We start from the raw sequence: 24,506 nt of genomic DNA, 5'->3' as shown, positions 1-24,506 counted from the left end.
CTCCAACTTTACCACTGCTTCATCCAGGTTTCAAGTTGAAGCCATTTTCCTACTCTGGAATCATTCTCAGTGTTCACACTCTTTTTCTGAGTGTTGGTATAGCAACATAAGTTTTTAGGTTTCGAGCTAAAAAAAGAAAAGCATTCTCTAGGAACAGGGGCATTCCAAATGGAAACAAAAAGCCTCCATACCATCAACTGATTGATGCGTTGACTGGCCATTCATGAAAAGCCCAGAGTGTTATACTTTTTCTTTTCTAGGTTATCAAGAAATTTCAACTATAAATTGAATTACAAACTTGTAGAAGTAGAAGAAAGCCAGCTTAAGACTTCTTCTAACCTCAATTTACAGAAAACACTTTAGCTATAAGATTGTATGCAGGGCACGAAAGGCATGCTAAGTAAAAAGGATACCTTTTCTCAACTTGACTCACGTCTGCCTGCATCACTGCCTCTTTCTGAAGCTGTGGGGTAGGTAGTATCTTTTGGTACAGATGTTAGGTTAAATAGATCTGTGATGAACTTCTTAACAGTTCTGTGAAACAAGAGAGGAAGCGTAAAGGGCACAGACCTACCCTGAATTTCTCCTTGTGGATCCTTGTAGTACCACTTCTGCATGGCTTCATGGAGCAATGGTATTGAGGAACCCTTTGCTCTGTGCTCTTGAAGTTTTGCTGCCAGTCTCTCATCATCCAGTGGACTGTCCTGCAGATATGCCACCATTTTCTCTGCTTGCTACAGTTGACAAATCAAGAAACACGTCAAGAGACACTGACTACAAATACTCAAACCAAGCAAAGATCATAGAGTCAGTCACTAACTTGTACAACACCACGCCAGTGTTCAAGACCATATTAGAATTTATTCATTGGTTCTAAAAAGCTGGCATAGGTGTGAACATTTGGTGGGATTCAAGATGGACAGAGCAGAGAAAGATGCTTTTTACTAAGTATTTTACACTTCCATAGCAACCTTCATGCAAGATTCTCCAAATGCTTTAGCACTCTAGTCAATAACCCTGTATGATTTGAATTAAGCCCTTTTTCATATGGGTAACCTAAGGGAGAATATCAAATTGACTTGCCCAAGTGGTCTAATACAATTAATGACAGAGTTAAGAATAGAACTCAGAAATTTATGTGCTGGCATGGAAAATGTTCCATCTCCCAGTACTCAGCAAATTATGGTCTCTCTTGTTCAAACGCTACAGAATGCAGTTTGCGGAACAAAATGTGACAAATTATGACCTATAAAGAACTTTTTGAAGTCATCACACATGATACCTTTCATGATTCTACTCAAAGAATCTGAGGAGAATCTTTCATTCAGTGTTCTTTCATTTTCTGACAAACTACAAGCAAAGGAGAAATTTAAAAAGAGAAGATCTACCTGCTCTAAGTGCTTGAGGCCTTCTTCATCATCTGGATCAGCAGGAATGTTGCTCATGCCAGGAGCAGCTGTGACAGATGTTTGAACAGGCCTTATAGCAGGACTTGGATTAGAAATAGGAGGAGAATGGTGAATTGGAGAAGGTGCAGCTGGAGGAATCTGGGGCATAGGCTGGGCAGCAGGAGCCATATCTGTAAAAGGTTAGGAAAAAAAAAAAAGAGATCATGAATTAGTCTGACATTTAGGAACAGCCTCTAAAAACCTGACATTCAAATAGTTTAAGCAAACAAATTGCATCTCCCAGAATCTCCCAGCCAATCTGTTCGTACATCTCTGCTGCAGTCAGCAGCATATTTAAGAATAGTCTGGATAATGGATCTTCTGTTTCTGGTACCAGAGATAGCTGGTATTCTATATCATGCTACAGCACGGGTCAGCAACATTTTTGGGTAGAGTGCCAAAACTCCCACAACCTTGACTTTTAAGATGTTGGCATGCTAGGGGTGGACGATGGGAGAGCTGCAAGGGGCCTGATCCTTGTTGTGGCAGTTTACCCCCAGCCCCTTCCGCACCATCTGCCCAAGATGGGGGTGCCAAGCAAAATGCCTGTGTGCACCACACATTGGCACCCATGCCGGGGTTTGCTTACCCCTGTGCTAGTCTGCTATACAAAGATACCCTCACCAAAACTGGAAGCACTGGCGAGACCAGCTGATGAGCCCTTAAGTTTTCTGCTTCACGTATTAGCATCATTGTGAAGACTATTTAACCACTCCTCCTCACAGGGATCCCTCCAAAAGTCATAAGCCTATCACAGTTTATTACCTTCTTTACCAGGCACTTTGGCTGGTGGTGTGTTTTCTGTTCTATTTTCTTTATCTTCTGCTCTTTCAGTCCTCTCTGGGGCACATTCTTCCTTCCTTTCAAACAGGCTGGTCTGCAGAGATTCTTGAGGCTGGGGTTTTGGTGGTGTACCTGACCTTGTGGATGGTACAGATTCTTTGACAGTATCTTCCACTGCTTCTGTAAATATTGAATGATTTTAAATTTATTTATGAGGTTGAAATGTATTGGATTGCAATATACAATGGATACTTGAAAAATCTTAATTACCTGCTGCTACCATATCTGTTTTATCCTCCTTCTTGACTGACTTTTCAAGTTCTTTGGCTTCTTCATTGTGGCTGCCTTCAGAGTCTGAATGTTCTTCCCCTTCCTCCACAGGTCGGAAATCCATTTCCTGTTCTTCAGGAATTGGTTCCTTCTGAACCTTCTACCATCAAAATTAATACAAATAATTACATACTGCTGACTATAACAGGGAATCTATTCACTCTGTATGGAGGGTCCAAAATAGGTTTCTGACCTTTAACGAGAGGAAGGCCCCAGATGAGTCAAATGTTCCCATTTCTTCTTCTGCATCTTCTAAGCACCATTCTGGGAGGCTGTCATCCTCCATGCTGCCACTGCCACACCGCACTCGCCGATAACCCCGCTCCTCATCCCGATCTCGGAAATCAAATTCAAACCTTCGTCGTCGCTCCATATGTTCTCGCCAGCCTGCAGAACGAGGGCCGTCTAAGGTGGGGGGAAAGTAACTTTACAAGACAGTCCCAAGGAGTGATAACTTACTTGGAAGGGTGAAGGGGTAGGGAAAAAGAGGACAAACAGTGACAGAAATTCAGAAAGCCACTACAGGGTACAGTACGCCTGAAAATAGGCATCATAAAAGAAAAAACTGATAATTTACCAGGAACTGGAGTTCTTTGAATATTGCCCTCCACAGAACTGAAGCCCTGCTACTATTATTAAAAACACTGACCCCAGAAAAGAGCTACAGGTACTGAAACCCAACCAAGAACCAAATGAGAGCTACAAAACTAAGGGTTAATTTGATTCAGCATTAAAACTTTTTAAATGGGTCATAAGTGACTGGTAAATTTTAAAATGACAAAAAATCATGTACTTTTAATTAGCTTTTGCAACATTTGTTTCTTGGAATGAAACTTTCTGTGCTTTTCTCTTCCCACCCTGCAAAGTTGATTATTTTGGTGGAAGTAGGCAGTCTTGAGTTCCTTAAATGTCAGTTTTTGAGTCATGGGCTAGTGAAACGTTGATGTGGGAGAAAGGGCAAATGCAAAAAAAAATTAAACAAAAATTGAAAATTTGTTTCTGAGCATGCTCATAAAATCTGTTAAGCTTTTAGCCAACATTAATGAAGCTACCCACCTCTCTCTCATAACACCCTGGGTACCCTGCATAACTTGACCAGGACTTTGTGATACAATAATAATGAGAAGAGTGTTATTAGAAGGAAGTTTTAGGTGGCCTTTTTAGCTATTTGAAAATAATCTATCTTAATATAAAAGAGAAGAGAAAACTATGGTTAGGAAAAAGCAAGTGGATCCTACAGTTTCAATATTTCTAATATTAGCTGCATTCTGTAGAACCCAGCAATTTGTAACTTGGATTAAAAACATCTTTATCTATTATAAATATGCAGGCATCATGATGAAAATTAATGTATAGCTGTCCTCTTTACAAGGACTACCAGAAACAGTAATCAAAGGAAAAAACGTATCCCTCTATTCACAAATTCACAGAAGTTTAGAGGTGGAAGGGACCTTGTGAGATCACTCCTTTCACTTCACCTTAGTGTTTCAAAATTGCCCAAACTATGTGCTATTACTGCTGAGGAAGAAAAATGGTTTATAAATCCAAGCAATTTAATGCAAAAATAATGCTGCCTGCTTGAAAATATTAAATATGGAGCTGCTAAATTTACATTTTGACCCCCCCCAAAAAAAGAAAACAAAGGAAAGGAAAATAAATTCCCAGTACGGATTCAGGTATTTTATACATACCTATTTTTCATACTATTTAAAACAAAGTTATAGCTTAATATACTTGTACTTGTATCATAATAAAAATCAAATTAGACAACATGCAAAAATGTTAACATACTGATGCATACTTCAGAGTAGGCGCACATGCAAAGAGTGAAATAAGTCTGTGCCTTCTATGTTATTTTGGTACTCTGTTTTAAAATAGTTCTTAAAGCTCTCAGACCCATTCCTGTAGAATCCTTCAATCTAGAATAAAATATGAACAAATCCTTAAGGAAGAAACAAATTTAGCATGTGTGGAATAATGATGTCAATATGTTTCAAAGAACTCCAGTAACCAGCATTTTTCTCTTTTTCAAATATATATCTTGAAGAGGAGTTAGCCCTACAAATCTTGATGAGGGTTTTTTGGTTTTTTAAACAAAACTAAACTGTTTTTTATTTTGAAGTCAGTTCCTCCAAACCTAAACTTTGTAATACACTCATGCCAGTTTCAAAGAAATGTCACTGTAAGAAGCATCTCAGCGCTAGGTACAGAATTTCTGGTCTAAACCGGAATGAGAAACCTGCACTGCACAGCCAGCCTGGATGATGCAGGATGGACAGAGGAGAAACTTGAATCTGGCTCTTGTACATCTTGGGTGAACACCATAACAACCAAGCTACTGATAAGCCTGCTCTAGTTTAATGGGAGATGAGCTGTATTTTTTATTATCATCTGACAAAGGTTCACTATTCTTAGTTACGGACCCACAATCAATGCCTCAAAATAGAGAGACATGGTATACAAATACATTAGGCATAAGGTTGGGGAATACATAGCTCAACAGAGAATACAAACAACTCCTTGCCCCTCCAAGACCTGCCTTTACAGATTTCCTGCTAATGGGCATATAATGCATATGAAATTCATATCTGAGTTGAACATGGGTCTCCCTAAACTTTGAGTCCATCTTTGAGATGAAGAGAACAGCACTGAGGATGTATGTAGAACCCTCAGCCAGTCTATTGGTTTTCCACAATTAGTATAATTTTCAAAAACAAAAACCAGACTGTATTCGACAGAAATATGGAATCAATACGAAGTCCCATACATACTCCAACATTAGAAACGCCAAGCAAACTACTCATACAAAAAGTCTAACTGATTTATAGTAGAAAGGCTAAACTGCATCCCAAAAGTAGTTAGTAAATGTAGGATGACTGTGAAAAAGGCTTCTGCTTAAAAAGCAGCCAAGAGCCATTTCCATGTGCAAATCATTCAGTGTAGTCTCTCCAGACAGACTTGCAGAAAAAAAATTCCAGTAAATCAATGTGGCAAATCAAGGGAAAACACAAAGCTATTTTAGGGAGAAAACTTAGGTAAAAACAAATTACTATGTTGTCTTTAAGCAATACAGATAATGAAGGGTCAGCCACAAGTACTTGCAACTCATCTCCATGTCTCGTAACATAACTACTATGATATATGATTGACAAAATGAAAATTGATTTAAAGACTATTTATCAATCTTATGAATAAAAGAATTAGAGCCACTGAAGAAGGTGGAGTTTTATCCTATAATGGGCATGCATAAATGTTAAATGTAATCTGGAGAGGAAGAAAAAAATTAAATTTGAACTTAGAATCAATCACTGAATTCAGCACTATGAACAGACTTTTTTATAGATAGCATAGGCAACCCAAAGCATCTGAGGCCATGATAAGGGTGGGTTTTTCAAAATTATACGGGTCAAGTAATATTTCTGCACTGAATAAGCCAAGCATGGAAGAATCACTTCTCAGCAGACAAATCTGCTTCAGCACATAGAAACATACTGACAGAAGAGGCAGAAAACCCAGCACTTCTCCCCAAAACTTTCTTACGTTGCTGTCATTCTTGCACAGCAGGTAAGTTCATGTCATACTAAATCAAAACACAGAAGAAAAATAGTGTTGTATATGGTTGGTCTACGAAGGAGACTGCTGTTGGTGTCAGAACTCCAGCAGCAGTGTAGTGGATTTAAATTTCCATTCCCAGGAAAGGGCAGCCTCAAACATGAGCAGCTTGTAAAGTGGTCTGTTACCAACTCAGTGAATGAACAAATGCAAACTGAAATAAACTCTGAGCATGAAGTTTCTGATGTGTTATATCAGGTACAGGTCAAATTAAGGGGGGCTCAGAACTGAGATCTTAACCTTTAAGAGGCATCAGAAAGACACCTATTTTAGCCTCTCATTTATAACTAGCAGGACACATTCATCCCTGCTTCACCTTGGCTAACTCCAAGAGAGAACTACACATATCCATTTCGGACAAGGATGACGTGGAAGTCTTCGATGACAAAAGATCATCAAAAAGGGACAACTTCAGATGGTAAGAAACAGATATCAGGGAGAAGATGAAAAGCTACATCTACTCAATCACTGGTTTAACAACAGTGTCTTTCATTCTAGTTCAAATACCTAGGAAAGAGGTGTACAGAATGAACAGGCTATAAGACAAACAGGCCATAGGACTACTATAGTAACTACCAGCAAAAGAAAAAGATGTTTTAAAAACAAGAGGGTTCAAAAGATTAGAAAACAGGGAGAGTCTGCTGGACTGCAAATACCCATTGCTTACTAAAACAGCAAAAATAAACTAGGACTGTTGAATGTTATTTTGCACAGCAGAAATGTTCCATGCATAACATTCATATGAATATGGTCATTAACTACACTTTTCAAAACTGTTCTCAAATTATAGATCAGTCAGTAACATGCATTTTAGTTATGTGGGATATACAAAGCCAATTCTTAAAGAAGGTCCAAACAGATAGACATAGTTCAGTTTTTGGTAGAGTTTTATCTATTTAAGCAGTACATATGGTTGGTAACCTCCCCTATTGACAATGATGGGTAGACAAAACCACTATAAGCCATACCATCTTAAAATTACACCAACTGCTTAATGCAAGAGTTAAAAAAAAAAAAGAAAAGAAAAGAAAAAGAAAAAAGCTACCATTACCACCCCCCCATACTCTACCTATGATTAAAGAAAAAACAATTAAATGAACTGAAAGGTCAGCATAATTTGTTAATTCACTCCGCTTCCATCTCATGAATTTGGCACTTTCAACACAAATCTAGTTGAGCTTTCCAGAGAAATCCAAGAACAGGCTTTCATGGTATTAAGACATAGGTTTTGTATCCGTAATGGTAGATTGCTTACTGCCTGTTGGAAATTCCAGTCAACTATATATTTGGGTCATCTACTGAACTATAGAGAGTTTATCTGCTAACATTCATCTTACGCACACAAACATCTATTTTAAAAACTTGTGCAAGATCTCTATACACTCCTTTGTAAACTGAACCAGAATATACTAGATAGACTTGCATTCCTGATGCACTTTTGTCCTAGGTAACATCTCACATGTGATCATCACGAGGCACTGTTTCAGTAGCTATAACACTATTCGAACTGTATAACAGAAGAGCACAGTGTGTCTAATCAGTCATGTTTGACATGAGGAAAAGATAAGGATCTTCTCCATAATTAGGAACTCTACCCTATCTTGCCCCCAGGAAACAGTAAACATCTGTTAATACATTAGAATCTAGCCTCAGGCATTGCTAACCCTTACCACCATCTGACAGCAGTTTGACAGAGGGGAGAGAAAAGAGTAACAAAAGAGTTACTAGCGGTGCAGCAATATATTGGCTGTCTATTGGACTGGCACCAATAAAAGGGGACATGACATGAACGACTTTTTTTGTGGCCATTGTAGCCAATAATGTTTACCGATAATCATGCCTTCTGGCCAGGATTCTGGACACCTGGGTTCCCTCTCCCCAGAGGCCAGGGCCCCCAGATGCCTGGGTTCCCTCAGGAAACAGCAGGGTTCCCCTTGAAGGCAGGCAGCATTCTACCTACAAGGGGTTCTGCTTGGGGCTGCCAGGAATGAGATGCAGGGGGAGCTGTGTGCATGCGTGCAGCCACAGGCATACACATGGTCAAGAATACAGCCAGGCAGCATGGAGAGCAGCTTCTACAGGCAAGTCTATGGAGGGGAAGGAACGTGGTGGAGGGAAGAGGTGTTGGGGGAGAAACAAATCGAGGCCCCTCATGGTGAGGGAGGGAGTAAGGCGGAGAGCACTGTCCAGCAAGGGCGGTGCATGGGACACTTCACAGCAGCAGTGAGAGGTGGGTTTTGGGAGCTATACTGCTGACATCTAAAGGAACCAGTTATTGTAGGGTATGGAACTGGAGCACATCAGCACAAATCCTGGTGGTGGTGGCTGGCAAGCAGCATCCTTTGAGGGTGGTAGGAATTAAGCATTCCAGCTTCATTAGCACAAGAGCAATTGTAGCACTGGTTTCCTCCAGCCCAGCATCTGACCTAACAACTGAGTTCAACATCTAGTGTTTGACCAAATCAGTGAATTAATGCCACACTGCTGCCTTGCAGTGATTTCAGGTCTAGGTAGGCATGCCAATAAGAGATCAGATTCAGGTGGTTTGGGAGTTGAGTTAGCATCTGAAATTGGACTGAGGGTCAGACCTGTTTCAGCCAAAAAAGACTTAACAGAATAATTTTGACTTTGCTTTTATCATTTTCATTTTGCAAATTACCTTAGGATTCAAGGAAATTATTCTACTCCATTCTACCTAGGTTTTGCAGTAGAAAAGCATCGGATAGTGACATTAGATCAGAGATGGACGAGATCCAACCTGCCAACAGAGTCAATCCAGCCTGCGGGCAGACCACTGTCAACTCACTGGATCTGGCCCATGGGCAGGACTGATTCCGCCAAGCAGCATCAGCTCTTTGTGCAGCAGCAGCAGCAGCAGCTGTGAACCCAGGCAGCGGCTTCCATCACAGTAAGCAGGCAGCAGCATCAGCTGTGGACGCCACTGACCGGTTCAGGAGCCCTGATGCAGAACCTGCTGATGCCTCCACCCTCCTAGTCTGATGGAAGCTCCTGCCCAGAGCCCTGACCTGGAACCTGCCAGCAGTGTCAGCTGTGGACCCAGGCAGGAACTTCTGCTGTGTTGGGTGGGTGGCAGTGCTAGCTGTGACATTGCCAGCAGGTTCTGTGTTGGGGATCTAGAACCTCTTGGCTGTGCCCACAGCTGGCATTGCTGCCTACCCACTGCGGTGGAAGTCCCCATTTGCATCCACAGTTGAGCTCTGGGGCTCTTGGTGAACTACAGCTCTGGCTGGGTTCTGGAGGGAAGAGACGGAGAGAGTCAGCCTTTGACAGGTCACTCATTAAGTGGCCCTCCAGCCAAAATGATTGCCCACCCATGCATTATGCTGTTGCTCAAGGGAAAGTCTGCAGTGTCTACAGTGGTAAATAAGGATATTATAAGGGGGTGCCAATTGATGGAACATCACTTCTGTGATTAATTCAAGTAATGGCCATTCCCAGTTGGTCATTAACAGTCTGCTTAATAGTCTGTTAAATTGCTGTTCCCTTCTGGGAAGTGAAGGGCCATTGGTATTACTCCATTTTGATGGCACCAAGATTATCAGTGGTTTCTTGGCACTGGGACAAGGGGCAGGCATTCCCTTTCTTGTTTATGTAGTGCATGATTGTTGCACCATCTGCTCTAATGGCCTTTTTCTTTTGGGTTCCAGCCACCACATCCATTCTACAAGATGTGGATGTAGTACTACACGCTTTGTGTTTATTTCACTGTGAAAATCCCGAGATAAAACTAGAGGCGATAAAGGCTAAGTGAGGCAAACAGCATTACATAAGGTCACCTGTAGCTGCATATAAACTCAACTAAGTAAAAACCTCATCTTTAGATCTGTTCTTAAGTAGGTAAATTCTAATGTGAAATTAATTAATACTCCTATAAACTAGTATCTCCAAATGGATTAACAATTTATAGTTGTTTGCTAGAAGGCTTAGCTGGCTGAATAAGGGCAGAACCCAGTCCCAGATCATTGATGCCTTTTGCTGCATCTAACTTATCAGCCAGTCAGCCAAAAAGGCATCAATGAAAATACTTCAGCTGGGATGGAGAAGCAGGGGACATGGGAGCGAATGGAGAGCCACAGGCAATTATATCCAATATTTATTTGTCCAAAAAAGGTATCAAGCCAAGCCTGGTGGAAGGAAGACAAGACAGTTCCCAAACTCAGGAGCTGCTCCAGGCAAGTTCTAATGTGGCTCATTCTCAAGTAAAGGTGTACCTGTTGCCTCTGTTACAGCTGTTACCTCTAGGACTTTTCTGTAATGGGGATGATGTATATATATCCTCAGCAATCTCAAACCCTTGAATACAGCAGCAGTGAAACATCGTGCCTTCAAACTGAAAGGCCCTATCACCTCAAATAAGAAACGGTCAGTATAGAGCCCCAAAGGCCAAATGACACTATTCCAAGGGCCAGATCTAGCCCACAAGCTGGGGGTTGAGTACCCCTGGTCTAGACAGTGATGCAAACATGGAACCTGACCTATGCTTCTCAGATCTGTGAGAAGGGGACCAGATGCAGGACACGAGGTCTAACTGTCCCCAGATAGAGCCAACATGACCCAGGGGGCATTTGATTAAATACTGTTCCAGGCTCAAGAAATGGTAGAAGGGAGGGTTCTGCTCAGCACCACAGAAAATGCACAGAATAGTGATGCAAACAAGGTGATGCTGTGGCATCTGTCCACTCCAGTTCCATGGCAGTTTCATGCTGCACCCCATGGACCCAAGCTTTTAGTAGTTCTATAAATTAATGCAAATGCCTTTGCTGATACTGTTGTATACAGTGCATATCTATCAAAGCTGCTCCTTGAGTGAACAATGTGGGCTTGCCCTTATATAGAAGCATTTCTTTTCCTTCATCATCTCTAACTCTGGCCTGTGCTTTTCCTATTTTTTCTGCTTCACCTGTGCATTGGGGTGATGCAGTCTGCTCTGGGGGTGGCATTCAGCCACAAGGCTCTTGCTAACCCTAGTGTTTCAGGCCCATTATGTTAGTTGATGGAAAATGATTTGCCACAATGCTTTTCCTTTCCCTCTCTCCCTGACAAGAACTAATCATATGAAATAGGTAAGGAGGTGAAGGAGGCTTCTTTACAAATCACATTTTGAATGAGATTAAAACTAACTACAGCCTCATGGACTTGGAATCTTGCAAGGTCCTGTCTCACTGCTGTAGCTGGGAAGGAGAAATGGAAGGAGGTTTGTGGTTCCACTCTTTTTGCCCTTACATGTCAGCCAAGGTGGCCCAAGGTAGAACCAAGGCCCCAATAGACAATACTATACAAACAAATCTGATCTCAGGCACAGTGGAATTTAGCTAATGCATACTTGAAGAAAATGCAAGGTTCCCTTAATCCAAATGATTAGTGCAGTGAAAGCACTGGTGTTTTTTGTTTGTTTTTTTAAAAACAAATTTTTGTCATTGGTTTTGAACGAACAGCCACACATTCTAGCTCCTTTTGTCCTCTGGTCCTCACACACATACCACACTCCACCCCCAAGCACTGTCTTGGACTTTCCTCCCCGGATTTCCTCTCACCTGGACTGTGAGGGCGCCACCTCTCACCATCCCTTCGTGACCCTGCCAATCGCCAGCCTCCATCATCTTCTTCCCCATTTTGTTCTTCCCTGAAGATGCGCCAGTTTTCGCTCTCAGAGCGTATAAACTCATGTTTCCTCCCTGTTGCTGTTGTCCCACCTTCCTCAAAATTTGGTCTCACTGCAAAGAAAACATATGAAAATGAACACAGCCCAGTCTCTGAGAACCTGGAAATACAACGCAACCATTACACATGCAGTCACCCAAAGATAAGCAACGAGGTGGATTCTAAATGAACAATGAAGTTTACATAAAGCTTTACATATGTGGTTGCCTGTGATCCTGGAAGATAGGACATGTTCAGCTATGAAGTTGTGTCCAAACCTATTAAACAGGGTCTTCATAAAGACCCTGTGCACTTTTAAACTTTAATAGCTTAGGTTGTAGGTATGACAGAAACAATCTATGAATGGCATTTAAAAGCAAATTTCCTAAAGTTTTAGGAAAACTACAGTACACAATGCTAGACTTCAACATAACCACCATCCATCACGATACAGTGCTCGATCCGATCTTCCAATTCCTTGAAAATCTTTCCCAGTCGTTCTTGAGTTACTTCACTAATTGCACTGGTGATCCTAGCCCCAAGTTCCACCAAAGAACGTGGTTTTGACAAATAAACTACACTTTTAACATGTCCCCATAAAAAGAAGTCCAACAGCAACAGGTCAGGTGAATGAGGTGGCCAAGCAATTAGTCCACCTCTGCCTATCCACTTCTCTGGGAAAATGTCATTCAGGAGCTGTCATACATTCAGAGCGTAGTGGCACAGAACTCCATGTTATTTAAGAAAAAAATCATTATTACTTACCAAGTCTAGCATCGTGTACTGTGGTTGTCCTAAAACTTTAGGAAATTTGCTTTTAAATGCTGTTTACAGATAGGTTGTAGGTATGATAGAAACAAAGTTTAAAAGTGCACAAGGACTTTATGAAGACCCCGTGTAGGAGAAGACTATGAGAAAGGGAGATTTTTGTCTAAGGGGGTGGAGAAGGCAGGGACAGGGATGAAGCAAAGACAACAGGAAGACAACCAGGAAAGAATAGAGAAAATATGAGGGAAAGAATAAAAGGACACACAAAAGGAAAAAGCCAACAGATTGGAGGGAGAGAAGAATTCTATGAAAAAATATACACATACAGGAGAAAAAAAAGACTATGGTAAAATAAGAAAAAAAAAGAAATAACTGAACATTCTATCATACTTATAAAAATACACAACTTCTAGTTGTGTATTATGTATGCACCAGGAGCTCACGCAACAAAGTTTGAGGCACTTAACAGCATTATTTGTAAATTATTTTGATATTTGGCAGTTTAAGCACACACCATTCAGATATACCAGTCTTAGTAGGAATTTAGCCAGAACTGACAAACAAAACAAAAAATGCTGCATCTACATTATCCTGTTAATCTGGCTGTGGGAAGAAAGGTAACTGAGGCCAAGCTTAAAGAAGAAACTAGCAAAATTCTACCAGATTTTTAAGAGATCAGATTCTCAACTGGCCTTAATCTGTACTAAGAATATATTCATTTAAAATGCATAGGAAAACAAAATAATGCTTTCCTTGTTTTGACTTCTATTTTCACTCTGACTTGGGTTAGCCATTTAAGTTACTTTTTTTTTTTTTTAAATACAAAGTGGGCATATTCTTAAAAATGAGCAGAAACAAGATTTAAGATGAAAATACTTGGGAGTTCCTTCTGATGGGTCTTTAGCCAAAGGAACATGCTGTACTTGCTGAATATTGAGGAACAAACTCTTATTCAAGAGTCTTTGGTAGCATCATGAAGGACACCAACTCAAACATGCTGATGAGTTTCTGAACTTCTACCCCTGGCTGGGAATAATGGACAAAGTTCCTCATCCTCACTGAGACTGCCTTGCAGCAACAACAATTTCATCTTTCAGATACTCTATCTGGTTTTGTTTGTTTGTTTGTTTTTAGCTGTTATGGAGAATTTGGAAACAAACATTCCAGCAGGTATATTCCAGCAGGAAATCTTAAGTTAGAAAAGATCTCCCTTTAATTTTAGATTGCCAAATATCGGTACACTGAAAATAACTATGCACAGCATGGAAGGAGAAACTGCTCACTACTGTTCCCCAAAATTTCTGCAAACACTGGGAAATGAGAAGACGTGTATTCCACACTCGTGAATTTCCTGCACCGTGGCTATCTGAGCATGTGGAAACATCTTATTCAGAAGTATTATACACAGTAGAGAAATGCTCACTCATCTTTCTCAACAGGGAATGACAGGCTTCATAATTTAAAGATGCACATAAGGGCTAACGTTTCGGTTAAAGTGATCTTCTGCCAATCTGTATCAAAATGAGAACCCCTGGCCCTTTGTGAAAATCCAGTAACGGATCAAATAAAAATCTTAATAGTGGCAATACTGATGTCCCCAAACCATGGCCTAATAAGGATCCAGCATAAAAATCCTGGGGAGTTCCTACTGAGTTCAGATTATTCCAATATACAGTATAACCTCATAAAGCCAGTTTTCAAAATTCTGGAATTCTCAAAAATCCAGCACATTTAAAAAATATACTACATCAGGGGTTTTCAACCTTTTTTTGACCAGTGTTGTGAAGTGGCGGCATGGGGTGGTGGATGGCGATGGCAGCTGCCGTGTGCAAGCTCCCCCCCCCCCATCCAGCCAGGTGGGCAGTGCCAGGCTATGCACTTTCCTTGTGTTTCAAAAATCTGGAATTTTCACATTTCTGGCAGGTGCTAGGTCCCAAGGATGCCAGATGTATGAGGTTATACTGTATTAAGTAAACTGAATGTATATATAGCTCCCAGACTGCAGAAGCTCCATCTTAGTGGGCTGAAGTTACTTAGTTTAGCAATCAGCATTTGGCCATAGCTTTACTTGGATAAAAAGAATGAAATGCAATCTATGGTTTTGTCTTGGACTAATTGACTGGACTTCCTGAGGAGAAGCAACAGTAAAAGGGCAACTGTGCTCAAGCTTGTCCAAAAGCCAGCAATAGTGTTTATGGAAAACTTCAGAAAGAGCAAAAAGGCAATCAGCCAAAGTCTATGGCTGTGCAATCTGGAGTTGCAAACTGACTAACCTCAAAGAGCAAGAGGGGAATTCTGGGATATATCCTTTTGATAGCTTGTTTATACACAGGATTTTCTACTGGAAGGGCAAACAACATGAATTGTTTTTCATGTTGTCAGAATATTTTCTTTTCACAAAATGTACAGACTTTATTCTTCCCAAAGAGGAGAGAGATTTTTGTCAACTATATTGCTCTCGCTTAGAAAAACAAACCAAAAACCAAAAAAAACCCCCAGTGCTGTGAGACATACTTCCACCATACACCAGGGGTAGGCAAGATCCAACCAACCAAATGACTGCACCCACAATTGCTCATGTGACCTTCCCCGGGACACAGCATGGGGCTGAGTCTCACACACTTCCACCTGGGGCAGCCTGTGCTGTGCTCCCACCTGCTCTTGCCCTGAGCCCACCTACAGCACCTCTCCAGCCCTGGCCAGCATGCACAGCTTCCTGGTGCTATTGCTTCCACCCAGGGACAGCTTGACTCCCCTCACCTACAATGGCTCCTTTTCCTCCTGCCCCTGCTGCGCTGTTCCAAGCAACAGGTGATGTGCAAAGTGGCAGTGGCCTTGGGGACATGTACTAGGCACCACAAGCCGGGCGACTCCTGCCCCAGTGCACAGGGCTCCAGCTCTAACTTCCAGCTGCCTCCCACTCATTCAGCCACCTGGCACAATGAGCAGCCAGCTGTGGGTGGCTGGGAGCTGGAGTTGGAGGCTGCCCTTGGGCAGGAGGCAGGGCTTGGTCTCATGTAGAGTGGTGTGGGAGCAGCCCCCTCCCCCCCCCCGACACACACACAATATGCAAGGAGTAAGACTTTATTTTGCGCTATTATGCAATCCCTCTCTATAAACTATTGTAACTAGAAAAAATCAAAACAAAAATATTTTTTTAAATAAAATTAAAACGTTACAGTTGATGTTTGATTTTTAGTATACAATTAGTTTTTATCTATAATTTGTTAAAATGATATCTTCTGAAAGACTGTGTGTGTGTGGCCTCAACAGCTCACCAAAACTCATTAAGTAGCCAACCAACCAAAATAACTACCCACCCCTGCCAGAGACGCACTGAAAAACAAACAACATAGTGCCACACTGAGTAGGGGCAGTTAGGAGGAACTTTCTGGCTACAAGGGTGGTCAAGCACTGGAACAGGCTACCTAGAGAAGCTGTGGAACTTCTAGACCCGGAAATTTTTTAGATGATATTGGACAGACACTTGGCTGGGATGGTTTAGTCAAGGATGCTCCTGCCTTGAGCAGCAGGCTGGACTAGATGACCCTTTGAGGTCCCTTCCAGCCTTACATCCCCACAATGCTAACAGAACCCCTGATCCCAACTACCAACTTGAAACATTAAGTACTGTAGCTTGTCCATAGATGTCGACCTTAGTTCCTTTTTCTCTCCATAACTTTTCTTTCTGAACACTACAATTCAACTACATTCCAACTAATTTTCTGCCAAGATTCCTGACTTTCATGGTTCTCTATCTTTCACTAAATTCACAAACATATGTTGGCATCGATGCAAACTTTGCTGACGTGATCAGCTGGCATTGTATGCACAAAAATTAACAAAAGGTAACCAACCAAACAAAAACAATGTAGCAGGTCTACTTTCCATATTTATCTCAGTAGAAAAGTATACCTTAAGCTACTGCATGTATTAGGCTCTCAAGTCACTCGGCAGGTTTAGATCAAACATGGCCAAGAACCATAATCTTCCTACAATACAAGACATGGCTTCTTACAGTTAAAACAAAAACAGCTTGTCATAATGGGTAACAGAGGCTGTAGTGAAAATGCAACCCCGCTACACCTTTTAGGGTGGGGTCAAGGACAAATCACATTCCCTACACATTTGAGTGATGGGTGTCCCCTTGTGCTAGATTACTTTCCCTGGCTCTGAAGGCTGCAATATGCCTATCACAATTTATGGTGCTGTGCCTGAACATGTATTAAAATGTTCTGTACTAATGAAGCAAAGAATTAATGTTTTGTATTTTGGGTTTTTTGTTTTTTTAAAGAAAGAAAGAAAACCATGAGAGGGATTTCATTTGCTAAGTAGGAAAGTCTACATTAATAATTTTCCCAGCAGGCCTTCAGTAGTTTTATTGCAAACAATCACAGCCTTTGTTTTTCAGATCCTCTTACGTCTGACGTTCGATCAAAGTCCTCGCATCAGCAGCTAACTATGAAAAAATGTGAAATACTGAACTTCATTTTAGTGGTGCTAGAAGTGAAATACTTCTGGCATATTTTCTGCTAAAAATGGCTCTCACTTACCAGCTACTTGGATATCTGAAGGACGCAGAAAAAAGTTAAGTGAAAATGAAAAGGTTTACTTTACTGTCTGTAGTCAGTTAATCACATTTTCCAAACACAGCATCTTCTTTGTTACAAGGTTTCAATCCTAGGCTCAAGGAAACTCCTATTGAATAAATTCTTTCAGGAAGGAGTGATGAAGAGGTGAAACACAAATAGCCAAACTTCCACCTCCTGACTTGCATTAGGCTAAATCGTATACCAGTGCCAGTAACTGTAACCTGGCTGCATGGACAGTGACACCCACCCCTCTGCCAACACCACGACTCAGGTGGAAGACAGAAAATAAGAGAAGGAACTCAGGACCAAGAATGCTTTAGATACAAGGTGTTCAGTCTGCACCTATGTAAATCCTGCTTTATTCTGGTTAAGCAGAAAGGGAGAAAATATTCACATTATGAGCAGTTGAGGAAAAACTTTTCCATTCAACTTTTCCTGAGGAATTTTGTCCCTTTGAACTTCCAAATAAAACCTTAAGTAAGATTATGCAAACCTAAAAACCGATCCTGATTAGGAGGAAAAATGCACCCCTTTTCCAAGTAAGTTCTTGAGGATTTCTCCATAGCCGCTAGGGTTTGTGTTGGGTCAAGAAAGCTCTTCTAACAAACCAGCATTCTTTTCCACACGAACAGAACTAATTGGCCCCCCTGCAGATAAAATGACCAATCATATCAGCTTCAGATGAAAACCAACCCCCCCTGGATTATAAACAGAGGAATGAGATATGAAAACCCATTTTAAAGAAGAGATCTCTACAAACTACAGTTGTGGAAAAAGTTCTCTTGCCTGTACTGGGAGCAGTACATAAGATTAGTCCAGTCTACTTTTTGGACCACAAGACCTCCCTTTACCCTGAAAGCTGACAAAATCTCCAAAGACACTGGTAAGTACATGATAAAGTGCCATTACTTTTTTGGCAAAGTTATTTCCAACAGTGCAGTTTTAACTTGCTAAAAAAAAGTAAATGAAATTGTTTTCAGAGCACAGAAAAAAAATCTTAAAGAGATCTTTTGTTTTTGTAAATTCCCAATGGAATAAAACCTTTAACAAGACATTTCTGGAATTTTTCTCAAATATAAACTTAAGTAATAATGCCTACGGTTGCGTTTCAGAGCCAAAGAATATCATACGGCAACTGAAACTCCATTACTCGGAACAAACTCAAAAGAGTACTAAGATCCATTTATGGTTTTACAGAGAACCTTGGCTGTGCTCTGCAAACAGATGCATATGACTGAAGCCAAGGTAACCCAGCTTTTGTTGCTACTGATGGGAGAAAATTAATAGCTCTCTAGCTTTTACATTTTTGAGGACCCAAAGAGAATTTACCTTCAGCTCTCTCAGTAACGTATGTAGAACTTAAAGTTCTGCTCCAAACTCAGGTTTACGGAACGTATTCCTCTTCTAATGAAAACAAACTTGCGACTAAGGTCACTTTCAGGAATGTACCAATGGAAAACTGAGTGTGCCCATGAACGAAGAGCCATACAATGAACTAGAATAGTAATGCCCTGTTCTTCTGAAAACAGTTATTTAGAACAGTCATGCCTGTGTCACTGTTCATGAACTGTACTGCTAGGCAAAATATTAGGCATCTCCTACAGGTGACTGTGATAGTGTGCAGCACACAAGATAGGGCAGCAGTTAAGAAAATGGCAAGTTAAAGATGAGTGGGCTAGTGAAAGTAATCTTGAGATGACATTTAAAGTTTCTTAATAAAGTTTTTCTAATGCCTTAAACCAGGCAGCAGGGACCACTCAAAAATCAATTCATAATCAATGACTATGGCTGAAATGGTGCCGTAATGGTTCAGCACACACCTCTGAGTATACTGTACTATAAGAGGCATTAAAGTAGCATTCATATTGATCCAGTCAAAAGCTTAAAATCAATAAGGAATCTTTTAAGCAAGCTTAAAAAGCTTGCTGAAATGCATACAATCTCCTTTCTTTCCTGCCCAGCCATTTACCTTAAGTCTTTCTGTAAATTATAATTTTAAATACACATCTGGATATATTTCCATTTAAAAATCATAACTTCCTTATTAATTCTTCTCCTTTCCTCTTCAATATTTAAGAGCAACAACTGCTGCCCTGGAATTCATGAACTGTGCTCCAGAAACAAAGTTTCCAGTTTTAGGCTAAAAAGCCTAAGCAGCTCTCACAGATACAAATTATATCTTGAAATGTGAATCAAGCATAAATTTAGGGAGAACCTTGCTATTTCTCCTGAGACAACACTCCTGCTATATCAACTGCCCTCATCCACCTCAATGGGGTGTTGAAGTTGAAACCAACAGTGTTTAAAACATCAAGTATTTCGCTGGTCATAGCTGCAACATAAGCATCCAGACACAAGGCTATCCAATGAACTAAAACATCTCCTGCCTTAACTGCACATGCACTGTCAGTACAAAAATGTACAGTAAATATTTAAGTGAGTACAGCGTTAAACTGACTGAAACTAATGTGAAAATAAACACCACAGACACTTCTGTGCTATTTGTATTAAGTTAAACTTTTATTTATATATAGATATAGATATCTATCTATATCTATATATAAATAAATAATATATCTAGATATAAGTGAAACTCCTACAGAATTTTAGTAACCTTGCTGGAGAATTAGGGTTCATTCCGCCATGAAGTATACAGGTTTTAGACAATGACGAAACCAAACTCTAGTTGGTTACATCCTAGCAATGCCAGTTAACTCTGAAACCACAAGAGGACTATTCTGTACTCCGGTAATACAAAAGTGGAATTAACTTCCTGACAGTGGTAACATGCCAGTTTCAGCAGGACTGTACTAAAAGGAAACTTCTTTACTAAATCCAGATGAGGTAGAATAATCAGGGTAAGCTTCTGTACAGTTAATCCTTGCAACTCCCCTTTAACAGAATGTTTCTCTTTCCACCACTTTAAACTGTGAACAATTAAACTAAGCCAACTACATCTACCACAGGTCTCTTCCAAGATCAATTACGAGAGTTTGTAAATGAGGTAGTGGAACCTGGGCAAGTAAGGTAAACACTCTGGAAATGTTTCCCTGGAATTCTGTCCCCAAATAAAAAACTTTCAGAGATACAAACAGTGGAAGAGATGTGTCAAAATACTTAGCTAAGATGAGGCTGAAGGTGCCACTGCAGTACTGCCCTTCAGTTAGGAAGTAACCACAAAACTTTTAACTGAACCAACTCATAGCAGTATGGGGCTTATTCTATGTCATAATAATTAAGCTCTTGCTCTCAGGAGCAACATGGAGTATATTTCAACTGAAAAGGCCTTCTACATCTACAAAGTAGGGCTTCATCATGAACAGGTTATCAAGGAGCCAGAGGCAGGAAGAAATTAGACCAAACCACTTCACTCTGCTAGAGAGAAGGAACAGAAATCACGAACCAGCCTGATGCTTGGAAAAATTAATTCTGGCTATGACTTGCTTCAGCAGCACCAATATACAAAGGAAACTTAAGCTGAGGGAGAACAGCTATGGTGAAACAGAAAGTAAGGTAAAGAAACAATGAGAAGAGAAATATTATGCACACTAAGTCTTTAATGAAAGGCAACAAAACAGACAGGACTGGAAACACTGGGGATATACAAAGGAGTGAAATGAGATGGAAAAGACTGAAAAAAAGTTTCTGATGGTAACCATTCTTCTTGTCCATTACTCAAAACAACTGGAGTCAAGGGTTTGCACTGCTTGGAAAAGCAAAAGCAGACATGTAAAACCAAGACCAACAGCTGAATGCTGAAGTTAACTAAATTCAGACAAGAAATAAATTGCATGGTTTTTTTTTGTTTTTTTTTAACAGTGTTTTTTTAACAATTGAAAAAAATTACCAATGGTTCTAGTAAATTACCCATCACTGGAAATTTTAAAATCAAGATTACATGGTTTTCTGATATGCTCCAATTTAAACAGGAATTACTTCAGGTAAATCCTGTATCTTATGTTACACAAATCAAAACAGATAAATATAATGGTCCTTTCTGGCCTTATAAATTATGAATTTATAAATGGGGAAAGTAGAAAGTAGCTAGATGACTCGACTAAAATGGAGGAAAATGAGACAAGGGAAGGGGTGAGAAAAGCAAAGAGACCAGAGAGATATTTTAATGACTTCAAAAACTGAATCTGCTTTTCAAAGTAGTCAAAAAAGGATACTCTCACTTCCTAGATATGGAATTCAAAAACTTTAGCAGTTCCCCCTTAGCAACTCTTCCTTTTCTTCTCAGCTTCGAGCAACTGCACTTTTGCTGGACCCCATCTACAGTTTCCCTCTCTCCTGATTTACCCACACAAAGAAGTTAAGACCTGGGGTTTAACTCAAAGTAAACCCATCAGTAGGCTCACACAAGCCAGGGCATTTGAAAAATAAAGTTAGGTATGGAGCCTACATATGTATTATCATTACCACTGAATTACTTATTGGCTACTTTGCAGAAAGAACCATGGCTCTAGCCCAAATGAGCCTATAGCAGTAATCTATTAATCTCAACCAGGAAGAGTTCACTGTTGAAGTTTCAAGCAACGCTGATAGGAGACTGCTTTGAAAAGCACTACTGGAGTTAATAAGGAATGGAGATATTCATCCGCCATTTCGAAGTACATTCCAACACATTACAAAAATGGAATTTGCCCAATAAAACCATTTGAAACAACGAAAAGTGAAGAGAACCAGAGATAAAAGCTGTTTTAAATGTTTACGTCAATTTTAAGCAGTTAATCATTCAGTTAGATCACTAACTTCAACCATATAAGCTTGCCTGCACTGCATATCGCAGTGAGAGGATGTCATACCTCAGAGTAGTCATCTTAACAGAGAAAGGACAAAGATCTATGGAAATTCATCTTAAAAATATTCCACTTTTGAAGCATGTTCTTATAATTTAAAGAAAAGGGTGCATATGATTCATTGAGGCCTAGACTGTTACCAGACCTAGATTTTTATAAGGCATGGCTTTACTTTGCAGTTCTGCAGCCCAAGCTATTCAGGAGGCATACAACAATAAAAATAACTGCTCTCTGGATATCACAACAAAATACACACAAAATACTTCTGAGCGCTCGTGTTTTACCCAAAGGCATTTAGTTCTGTAAATATTCTCCACACCCCCTCTAAAAAAGGGAGCACATGTTTCTCATGATTGCAGTTAAGTGTAAGATGATAAAATGAGGCACTGTTTACAATTTGCTTTGTGCATTGACCCATCCTCCCTACCAACTGGCTATATTCAAGAGACTACATTCTCAAACACCCTTTCAAAGCATTTAACAAGGCAACTGTGAACGTTAAGAGTCAGTAGTTTTGAATACCAGGTACTTAAAGCACATAACATTTCACTCTGTTTACCTTACAATGCCCTAACTATTAGCAATTGTATGCTTACAGTTTATAGCAGAGCAGCCCAACCCTGAACTTAAGAGTTAACTACCTGATTTGGTTTAGAGTGGTTCCTGGAAACCAGGATTAATGTTATTAGAAGAGTAGAACGTTGTCAGTATTATCAATGGCAAACTAGGTCAGCAAAAATTAATGCTCTGTGCATAGAGGTGCGCTATTTAAGAAAGTTTGTGTTTGTATTGTAGAAAAAACAGATGACAGCCTGTCCTTTTCTATTGAGCTGTTCTGACTTACTCATGGCAAGGGCTGAGCAAATGTGAGATGCAGGCATGGAATAAGGAGGAGGAAAAAAGTCTCAAGACTAATTCAAGTTATCCATTATTCCTCTAGTAACTTCCATACATACACAAATAAAAGCAGAGCACAACTATATGGTCTGAGAAAGAAATGCACACAATTTGTTCCCCAAACTTGCCTGGATATGCAAAATCTACATTAGACACACCTTGGCCTAACTTTATGAAAATATAATATCATGAGTAAACTGTCAAGTGGTAAGTCAGTGAGTCACATTACAGGACTTACACTAATTACAGGATCAATGACCTATAGACCAAATAGGAGATGAAAGACATTTTCACCTTTGTTTGAGCAGTCTACAGTTGATGATTAACAGATCAACTACCAGGTGCTGAGAGTCCTACAGCTGGTAGTTACCAATGCAAGCATAAAAATTGTTGAAATAAAACAAGTGATCTTTCTACTGTGATGCATATCCACTAGCAATAGCTTCAGATAAAGGCATGAATCTTTACAATTTCATATATATCCTTATGCCCTGCTGCATCAGTGCAGAGCTGTGGTTCTTAACCTTTTTAAACTCAAGGCACCCCTTAGAAAAGATGCCTGCTCTTAGTTTTCACTTGGTTTTTTGACTATGGAACAACAGGTCTCTGCAAATGAAGAAATGCTCTCAAAAAGACCACAACAGAACACTACAGATTCCTATTTGAAATCTCCGTGTTCATCTTATGAAACACGCTTGCACACTTAGTCCTAAAATTGTGTGGCAAGCAGGAGTAACAGGCAAACATTATTGTGCCACCCCTGAAAGGATCTCAGAGCACTTTAGAGTGACGCAACCCCTTGGTTGAGAATCACTGGTGAAGAGGGCAACTCGTATAATCTTGTTTGCCATATCCCTTGCCAACAGCAGTGTCTATTATAGGTTAATTATACATTGCATTTACTTATTGGCTTTATATTTCATTATTTTTAATTGTGTCCCTTGTTTTAAGGGGATTCTAATTTATTTCTATATTTTCCAGACAAACATTTAACGTTCAGTACCTTAACACTAATTTCCTGTCTGAACTAAAATAGTCCCAGGCCAGAAGTTTTCAAACTTAGCAACCCAAAATTAGGCTCCAGTTAGAAGTGGCCTGCTTTTCACCTGTGACCATCTACAGCTGTCACTGAAGCCCATAAAGGCCAAAGATATGCAGCCTAGAACAGATGTGTGACCCTTATGTTCAGCACCCCAAATGCTGTCATTCTTTTCTCCTGCCTTTAATATTACTTCCTATGGAAGTCCACTTCCTCTACATGCTTCCACACATTTCTTCACATCTTTTCTACTGTTGCAGGAAGGATTGAAGATTTCCACCCCCCATCATGAGTGACTGAAATGTATTTAAGCCAAGGAACAGTAATTTATATAAAGACTTATTTTCCATATTATCTACTCCCCCCCCTTCACGTTAGAAGTTGCTTAAGTGTATTCAGCAAAGAGACCTTTCTTCAATCACCATAATTCCAGTCAATAAGTGAATATGATTGGTACAGTTACAGGCATTTTTTTTTTTTTTTTTTTAGTGTCAGAAAAGTCAAACACACCTGTAAGGAAATTAAATTACTAGGATGAAATGGCTGATAGCCTCCCTCAACAAAAAAAATAGAT

At 40.1% G+C, this 24,506-nt stretch overlaps 1 protein-coding gene across 9 annotated transcripts in view; it reads right to left on the bottom strand.

Annotated features, from left to right (window-relative positions):
- Nucleotides 1-24,506, bottom strand: part of GIGYF2 (GRB10 interacting GYF protein 2) — a 124,530-nt gene that overhangs the window by 32,945 nt on the left and 67,079 nt on the right. For 7 of the 9 annotated variants that reach the window (XM_014598843.3, XM_014598847.3, XM_014598851.3 and 4 more), the window contains 6 exons: nucleotides 11,729-11,908; nucleotides 2,755-2,966; nucleotides 2,502-2,661; nucleotides 2,214-2,411; nucleotides 1,389-1,579; nucleotides 575-734 (listed from right to left, as the gene is read on the bottom strand). In XM_014598843.3, coding sequence (XP_014454329.1) covers nucleotides 575-734; nucleotides 1,389-1,579; nucleotides 2,214-2,411; nucleotides 2,502-2,661; nucleotides 2,755-2,966; nucleotides 11,729-11,908 — 1,101 coding nt within the window. The remainder of the gene's footprint in view (nucleotides 1-574; nucleotides 735-1,388; nucleotides 1,580-2,213; nucleotides 2,412-2,501; nucleotides 2,662-2,754; nucleotides 2,967-11,728; nucleotides 11,909-24,506) is intronic. The other 2 variants (XM_014598858.3, XM_014598877.3) reach the window with 1 other exon arrangement.

The sequence above is a fragment of the Alligator mississippiensis genome, chromosome 7 (genome assembly GCF_030867095.1).
Source record: "Alligator mississippiensis isolate rAllMis1 chromosome 7, rAllMis1, whole genome shotgun sequence".
Taxonomy (NCBI): Eukaryota; Metazoa; Chordata; order Crocodylia; family Alligatoridae; genus Alligator; species Alligator mississippiensis.
The sequence above is the reverse complement of the archived record's forward strand: the minus strand, read 5'-3'. Positions and strand labels throughout refer to the sequence as shown.